The sequence below is a fragment of the Scleropages formosus genome, chromosome 5, assembly GCF_900964775.1.
Source record: "Scleropages formosus chromosome 5, fSclFor1.1, whole genome shotgun sequence".
Classification (NCBI taxonomy): Eukaryota; Metazoa; Chordata; class Actinopteri; order Osteoglossiformes; family Osteoglossidae; genus Scleropages; species Scleropages formosus.
The window spans coordinates 28,038,623-28,047,096 of record NC_041810.1 but is presented as its reverse complement, the minus strand read 5'-3'; the positions used below and the strand labels follow the sequence as shown (position 1 = coordinate 28,047,096).

Genomic DNA, 8,474 nt, shown 5'->3' with positions numbered 1-8,474 from the left:
TAAAGCCCGCTATTATACCCTTGATGATCCTACACTGAAGTGTCAAATTAATGAATGTAAATTTCAAGGTGACATGCTTCTTGTCTCTTGTAGGGGGGGGAAAAAAAAAAAAACTGCACATATGGCACTTCCAAAGTTAATCAACTCCTGGCTGCAGATCATAAGATGTTTAACCATCAACTATCTGTTCACCTGCACAAGACTAATTTGCCACAATGCCACAAACTGCCAGGTGCTTCTGTTTAACTGCATGAATTGTGAATTCGGCTGTATGCGAGGACCTGCCCTTCGCCGTCCCCGTTCGCACCAGCTGGGGCTCTGCGTAGACAGGTCGGCTCGGCACGGGGCGCTCCGGGAAGTGTGGTTTTGCACTAGCAGGTTCGCGCCGTTCCTGGAAAGCAGCCGTTGAGTCATCACGAGCCTCCTTCTCAGGCTCCGGCTGGGCCTGCTTCGTGCTGCGCTTCTCGGTCCGACGCCACCGCAAGAGAGAGAGAAAGAGAGAGAGAGCAGGTTGGGGACCAGGGCTTCCTGCCACAATCAGCCTCACATGCTCACCCCCTTTCTACCTTTCTGAAGAGAGCTGGGTTGTGAAAAAAATTATTTACTGGAAAGTGGGGCAAAATATGAACACATCACGTGGCTGCAGGTTCCATAGCTGGATAGGATGAAAGTTTTTCGGCAAGTTCGGGGCCACACACCCTGTGATGGTTCAGTAGTGGGAGCAGGTGCTGAGTCAGGAGACTGCTGTGGACAAGAAATTTTTTGAATGTAACCTTTGAAATAACAGGCGTAGCATTTCTATTGATTGATAAAAACAGCTTTCAAACGTTCCAGTAAAGGTGACTCAAAGCAGTGATATAATGGCGCCAGTTCAAACCAGTACTTACTGGAGTGCCAAATCTCCTTTCTCCGAGATGCAACGTTGTGGGTTCCCAGCCCACGGTGACACCATCCCTTCTGGGATCGCAGGTTCGGGAAGGAAGCCGCCCAGCACGGCTGCCAACCGGACCCAAAATAGGCTGCAGGAACGATACCCAGATGACCTGCAATGTGGTGTCCCAGTTCAGCTCGTCCCCAACAAAACTGGAGTGGGTATGATGATGTCAGGGTGGTGGCATTACTATGATCATGAACTTACGGAACAGAGTAAGGTATTTGTACAGCCATGGTGCCGCTCAGAAAGACACCGCTACCCACGGCAACAGCATGGATGATGGCCAGTGCATTTCCTGTTGAGGACTATCCCATGACACTGCCGTTCCTTCTGACATCGAATACATTAAAATGGCCAAATATAACAGGCATTAACCTCATTGGTCCAAAAATAAACTAAACGGAAACGAGTACACCTCAATTTGTCATCAATACAAACAATTTTGTAGCATGTTTGTCCTATGCCGGAGGCCCCAGTCCTGCTCACCATTTCTGCAGGAGACTGTCTCTGTGCTTGCCAGAACTAATTGTGGTCTAATTTCAGTAATTTACACATCTCCCCCAGTGCCGAGAGCCAGAACACGGCAGAGCTGTGAATCTCTGACTCAGACATCTGGACACCTTCAGGACAGAGCCAGCTGAAATACCAACTACTTATAAATTAACCACAGTGGGGTGGCACAGTGGATAGTGCTGGTGCCTCACAGCTCCGGGGCTGCGCGTTCAGGTGGTCACATGGGTTTCTTCCCACAGTCCAAAGACATGTTTCAGGTGTTGCCCGTTGTGTGTGTTGCTCTGTTGTGTGGATATGCACACACTTCTAAATAGGTAAGAGCAGAGTACCTAATACTGTACGTTACCTTGGACGAAAGTGTCGGCTAAATATAAAATAACCTTTCACACAGTTCAACAGCGCACAACAAAAATAACCAAAAAAAGGAAATTTATTAGCCTGCTGAACACAAACACTCAACTGAATATATTCAGATTATTTGTCTGATTACAAAGGATGGCAAAAAGATTGTGGAAAAACAGGTTTAACATGTTGCAGAGAAAAATTAGCTTCTGACTGGCTTGTAAAGGTCTAATTTGCGGTGCGACTGCTGCCCCCCAAGTTGATGGCAGCTGCATATCGACTCCCAACGGCTCAGCTCTTCCCTTTTCGACCCTCCATGATACTAACCACATCAACAAGAGCCATGAAAGAGTTCCACTCAAAGTTCCAACGTGAGGCACCAGAAGACTGGCTCATTCTCAACCAGCTGTGGTGTCACTGAAGCCAATACTGTAAACAAGGCAAAACAGGAAACTGGCTGCATAGAGTGAAGCGGCTGCCTGTGTACAGTTGCCATGGTGACAGAAGGGTGGGTGCCCCCACTCAGCTTTGCATGTGGGACTCGCTTGGGTCAAGATGAGCCTCTGGGGTGGACAAGTGCTCCAACTCATAGCGGCCATCCTGGCTGGCTGGACGCACCTCCGTGGAGATCTTCTTGTGCTCCAGGATCTGCTGCATCTGGTGGCCTGCGTAGGCAGGCTTGGCTGTCAGGGAGCACTCTGGCACCTCCATACCCAGGATGTCAGACACCATGTAAGGCCGCAACCAGCCCACCAGGGGTGTGGAGCCAGGAGTATAGTGGGTTTGCCGGTGGTAGAATAGGAGTCCGTCCACCTGGGGTTGAAAGAAGCAGATGGAAGACAGCACAACACAGAAGAGCCAAAATGCAGAGTTACAATGGTTCAGAACCTATCCTGGAACCACAGGGTGTGAGACAGGGCACAACCTGGATGAGACGCCAGTCTATCACAGGGGAATCGCATAGTTACAATGCACCTGAAACATGTTTTTGGACTGTGGGGGAAACCCACACCATGCCACACAAATCACAACCGGTAAATATTTAGAAAATATCCAGACAAGACGGGGTCTCCTCTTTCATGGAGGTGCACATCACTAAGGGCTGAATAGATAACGGAGCCCTAATGCTGTCGGTTGCTCACCTTGAAGCTGTACTCCGCGGAGAGGGCCTCTCGAATGGACTGTGGCGTGCAGTTGACACTCTGAAGGCTCATAAAGCGGAACTGTGGTGACAGACAAGCAGAGAACGAACATGATCACATTTACCGTAGCCACGCTGCACCATTCTCGCTACAGGAAGTAACACAATGGCAAATATTAGTAATAATAACTGCCACGTGTTACCGGTTGTGTTATTTCTTTACTGAACTAGTTTTTTTTTTCTTTTTCTTTTAAAAAAAAAAAAAAAAAAAAAAAAACCTAAATGCTGCAGGGCAAAGGGCAATGCAGAGGGAAAGTTTACAGGCAGAGTTCTGGTTCCTACCGGGTTACGCCTGGCGATCTCAGACAAACCGTCTGTCTCCTGGACTTTCGAATGCAGCCAGTAGAAGCGGAATTCTGTCTGCGGATGGGAAGGAAACAAAAGCACTAAACTTTTCACGCAGACAAAGAAATTGTGCCAAATTTCCCCAAGCTCTTTGCTGTAGAATGAGACTTTGTTGTAACTAAATTCAGAGGAATTTCAAACTTCCTTCCCTTGCAGAGTGCAAAAGCATTACTCACAGATGGGGAAAAAGGTGTGAAAATACAGTAGAAATACCAGAAGACAAATAAGAAAAGACATAAAAACAACTGTGCCCATCATCAGGATACAGAATTGCTCTAAACAGACATCATCTATGTCACACACCGTGTTCGTATTTCTACAGTCAATGTGCCTCAAAGCTGCTGGGCTTTGTGTACTGGACAGTGGTTCCAATCTGAATTATTCACTGCCTCATGCCCTGTGCTTCTGGAAGAGGTTTCCACTGTGTACATCCTTTGGACAAGCAGTTATTGGATAGATGGATCTATAAAACGGGTCATAAACCTGCTAATCCAGCAGTGCTCCATTAGCAAACTCCATTACCACTGGTACCTATAAAAAGCTCTCTTCCTCCTGAAGGCCACCAGTGGACAATTTGGAGACACTTAAAGGTCATAGGTGCACATCAGAGGAGAGCCACCAGTAAGAGACATAAAACTTTGGGAGAGGAACTGAAAGTGGACACTGTAAATTTGTTAATGAACACAGCATCCTGGAAAATGTACATGTTTTATGAAATAAGAAATAAAACTCATTTCAAAAGGTACGCAGTTCACAAGGATCAGCTCAATGCATATGTAACATGGATTCAAGGAGCTTCCCACGAATGACAGTGGGGTGGACGCATGACTTTTACAGGACAGTCGTAGACCGGGTGCCCCCTCCAACACATCACGTCCAAGATGTAGTATGTCCTGTCAAGTTCACTGTAGATGCAGTCTAGGATGGTGTAATCTGTGAGAGAGAGAGAACGAGAGACAGAGAGCAGCTTTCTGAGGACCTTCAGCTCATCCATAGTAACATTTACAGCATATGACAACAAGGGTTGTGAACCTGTGTTGAAACTGGCATGTTAACCATCAGCTCCATCATGAATAATTCACCAAAGCATTGTGGAAAGCTGGTGCTGTAACAATCTGAGGAGCAACATTTATAAGGAGGAACAGGATGGTTCAAGATGCAGGAGGTGCCCCAGTGCCCCCCGGGGCAACAGTTCCGCTATAAATATCCGGCAGTTAAAGTGAAAAATTGCAAGTTATGCAAGTCTCTTTAGATAAAAGGGTCTAGTGAGCAAGAGGATTATTAATAATTCAGACCTTTCCCTGTGGCAGAGTTGTGCTTGTTCCCTCCTGGTAGCAATGATGGGAAGCGATTCACGCAGTAACCGCTCTTTGTATATGCTGCCGTGGAGCCCTGCTCCCAGGAAGAGAAAACAAGAAGAGAAACATTGTAAAGAACACACACGCTGCAGTCCGTGCGACAATGCTCAGCTGTCATAACGGCACTAGCGCGTGTAAATTGATATAAACTGGAAATGATATTGCATCACTTGTCCGAGAAAAAGAAAAAAAACGAAAGCATGTGCTTCTCCAGAAAAACTGCTGAACTGCTGCCAGAACCTCTAAAACTTCAAAAACAAGTCAGGGCACAGAGGTAGTAACTGAACCACTTGCCTGGGAACCTGACTTAAAGAGCAAAACTTCACACTTCCACCACTACAAAAGACTAAAGGATCAATTGGCTGTCCTGTACCCCTATATCTGAAAGGCCAAAACCACTGAAGAGCCAGATTCATTCCCCCCAACTCTATATTTACATTTAGCTGACACTTTTTTCCCCAAAGCAACTTACAATTTTAATCTACCTACAATTATTCAGCCATTCATAAATCTGGGTAATTTTAGAGTAAGTACCTTGCTTGAGGGTACTAGAGCAGGAGGTGAGATTTGAACCAGCAACCTTTGGGTGCAAAGGCAGCAGTTCTAATTACTACGCTACAAACTGTCCCTCCAGCAGACATACATTTTTACGTGTACCTCCCAAACTGTAAACGCTACAACGTTGAGTCCTAATGCCTCTTGCACCTGACATTGAGCTTCTGAATGTTACCACATGTTTCAAAGGCCATTCATCGAATTATAAACACCCTCTGCTGTATCTTGTTTCTTTATGTTTTTATTTATGTTTCATCCTGAGCAGGCAGATTTTGTCTCCATGGCCCAGTTTCATTAAATCAAAAAAAAAAAAAAAAAAAAAAAAAAAAAAAATCATTAAATCATATGGCACTACTCACCCTGGAGGCAACAATGAGCGAGCGCTTCCCCACAGGACAGACCACCATAAGCCACGACCCATCCAAGTCAGAAGGAACGTCCACGAGCCACTCTGACAGCATGAGCTGAGGACGATGGCGGGAGATGGGGCACAAGGGATTAAACTCAGCTGGATACGCTAAGCCTGCTAGGTTTGACTGGAACAGTGGGTGGTGTAATGGTTAGCTACGTTCTCACCACATTTGACAGGCTTTTGTTTAAATTCTACTCCTGCTGTAGCACCAAAGATTAAGGTAGCTACTCCAAACTGATACAGTAAAAATTAGTCCATTGTATACAGTAAATGGGTAAACAGCTCACTGTACAAACCTCATACTGTAAACTGTTTCGGAGAAAAGTGTCACAATACAGGTTAATAATAGTAATACAATATTACAAGAAACAACAGATGAAATACACTGACAGTTTTGCTCATCAGTTATGACATCATACTGACAGGTGTGTGCTTTTGTAGATGCACACTTCATATTATAACCAATGCGCCCCCTTCTGGTCAGGGAGAAAAATACAACCACTTGTAGTAGTTAAAACTGACGAAAAGGTTTCAGGCAGCAGGACACTGTTGCACAGTGATGGCAACAAGCAGGCGGTCTCAGACTCTTACCTGGTTAGCATAGTGCTTTGGCAGTTTCCTTCTCTGTTCTATTTCCATCCCTTGGTCCTCTTCATCCTCCTTCCCCTGCTCCTCGTCACTGTCGGCTCCCGTCCAGTCTCCATCGGCTAGACGGCGTGCGTGGTTGACGTAGTTCAGTCTCTTTCTGTGGACCACACATTTGCACAGTAGTAGTTTAGAGGGAAATCGACAGCAGCCAGGCATTACCAGCGATCATGTCGAACAACTACAACAAATTCCTGCATGTCAATAAAATACACGATGATTGAAATGTTACGACATTACAACTTTACATTGCTTAGTATCATTCCAAAGTTTGACTACGCTTGCTATAAGATACTGGTTTTTACCACATTGACAATATTTTACATCCAGGTCATTAATTTGAGCTGTCTTTCACTTTCTTTATTGGCCTAATAGCTCATGCACAATTTTGAGGCACGTTTCACATGGTTATCTTGCTGAAGAAGGAAGGACTGAACCATCTGTAATCCTGATGCCTCTGAAGTATGCTGCAATATTGATGCTGATTGAGATCACTAAGAACTTGGTAAAAATGATCAACTGTGTGACCAACAAAGCAGTCCCATGCCATGACGCTGCCTCTTCCGTGCTGGACAGTGGAAATCTCACATAACTCATGCATTCATCCACTCTGTGTCTTACAAATACTTGGAAGTTAGACCCAAATATTTCACATTTGGACTCAGTGGTACATAAGACTAACCTCCACTCGTCAAAGACCAAGCCCGCATGTCTTTGGGAAAACCAGGCAGGTCTGGTTTCAAGCTGGTGCACGCAAACCTTTCAGTGGTACTGTTCGTGATATACAGCTCCAGCAAACACAACATCAGAACACCAGAGACTCTGCCCCTATGTTGTTGTGATGCAGTTCCATTCTGTACCGGGGTTGTTTTTTTTTTTTTTTTTTAAATATGCGTGTGTACACAGAGAACCGCCACACAGGAAGCTCTTAAAGCTGAGATAGCAGCTGGGGTTTTCTCAGCAATGATGGAGAAATGAAACCACTGTTCCCAAAACAAAACTGAAAACACAACAGGCGCACAAGTGGAGTTGCAGGCTCACGTTTTCTGCAGCTCAAGGAAACGGCGGCGTCTCTCGCCCTGCTCCAGGACGCTGTACTTGCTCTTGTACTGGGCGAGGCGAGGGTGGGGGGCTGACGTGCTGTTGGGCTCCTGCGAGACGGAGAAACTGGCGCCGAGGGCCTCGCTGAGGTCATCCATGGCAAACCTGGGTGCGGCACACAGCACGGACACCATGGGTGAAAGGAGGTATTTCGGATTCAAACCGGAAACTTCTACACAATAGGGGTTCTTAAGCCTTTCTAGGGAAACCCCTTTAGAATCTCATGAAAGCTAAGGACCCCCCCCCCAGAAAATGTCCAGAAACAAAATCAGAGAAAATCTTGTCATCAAAAATGTGATAACCTTCATACAATAATGCCACAGACAATAGTGACACACTAAAGATTTTAAACTTAGGATTATTTTCAAAAGAAACCCATACTTCACAGACCCCCCCCCAAAAAAAAGCTAAACTAAGGACCCACTTCTGTCCATCAGGACTCAGTGGGAACCTGAGAAAAGACTGACAAACACCTGGAAAAAAAAAAAAAAAAAAAAAAAAAAAATCATGCTGCAAATTAAATTTAAAGAAACCGTTAAAACGTTTAAATGATTATGTGCTGCAGTGCAGGAGGCACTTTCTTGACGTTCACTGACTCGTCACATTTGAGGAAGCAAGTTGAAATTCAGTTTCACAAGTGCAGCAAGTGTATCAGAGAAATTTAAGTCAAACAGCACTGTGGACCATATTAGGACGGTGTTGAATATTTTTTTTTTTTTTTTTTTTGTGGAGACACGAGTGACGAGTAAGTGAGTGAGTCGGATCGCCTCAGTTAAGTTTCTGAACACGAGACAAACGAAACTTAAGTTAAGCAAGTGGCCCCAACTAATTTATTAATACCATATAAAAAACCTTCACTGTTGAATGAAGCAGCCATTTATGACATTATATTTATTTAAAATTTACCCTGTATGAAGATGCGCAGCTAATGGGAAGAAACACACTGCAGTTCAGTTCTTAAGGTTCGTGGAGTCCTCCTGCACACTATTTCACTGGACGACCAATTTTTTTTCCTGCGTTCTTACGGCTGCACTACCGCGATAACAGGAGGGCTTGTAAATCGGTGGT

The 8,474-nt window shown here is 45.1% G+C and overlaps 1 protein-coding gene across 3 annotated transcripts; it reads right to left on the bottom strand.

The window, feature by feature from the left end:
- Nucleotides 1-313: 313 nt before the first annotated feature.
- On the bottom strand, nucleotides 314-8,437 carry snupn (snurportin 1). 3 transcript variants are annotated; one of them, XM_018765584.1, is made up of 11 exons: nucleotides 8,313-8,437; nucleotides 7,347-7,511; nucleotides 6,252-6,405; nucleotides 5,608-5,712; nucleotides 4,631-4,727; nucleotides 4,171-4,268; nucleotides 3,273-3,350; nucleotides 2,932-3,012; nucleotides 2,408-2,602; nucleotides 888-1,043; nucleotides 314-744 (listed from the first exon to the last, which is right to left on the bottom strand). In XM_018765584.1, the coding sequence occupies exons 2-11, from the start codon at nucleotides 7,502-7,504 to the stop codon at nucleotides 598-600; spliced, it is 1,269 nt and encodes a 422-aa protein (XP_018621100.1). In that variant the 5' UTR covers nucleotides 7,505-7,511; nucleotides 8,313-8,437; the 3' UTR covers nucleotides 314-597. The 3 variants fall into 3 exon arrangements, with proteins under 3 accessions (XP_018621100.1, XP_018621102.1, XP_018621103.1); XM_018765586.1 differs by having other exon boundaries at nucleotides 314-741; XM_018765587.2 differs by lacking the exons at nucleotides 314-744; nucleotides 888-1,043 and having other exon boundaries at nucleotides 1,889-2,602.
- Between the last annotated feature and the right edge of the window lie 37 nt (nucleotides 8,438-8,474).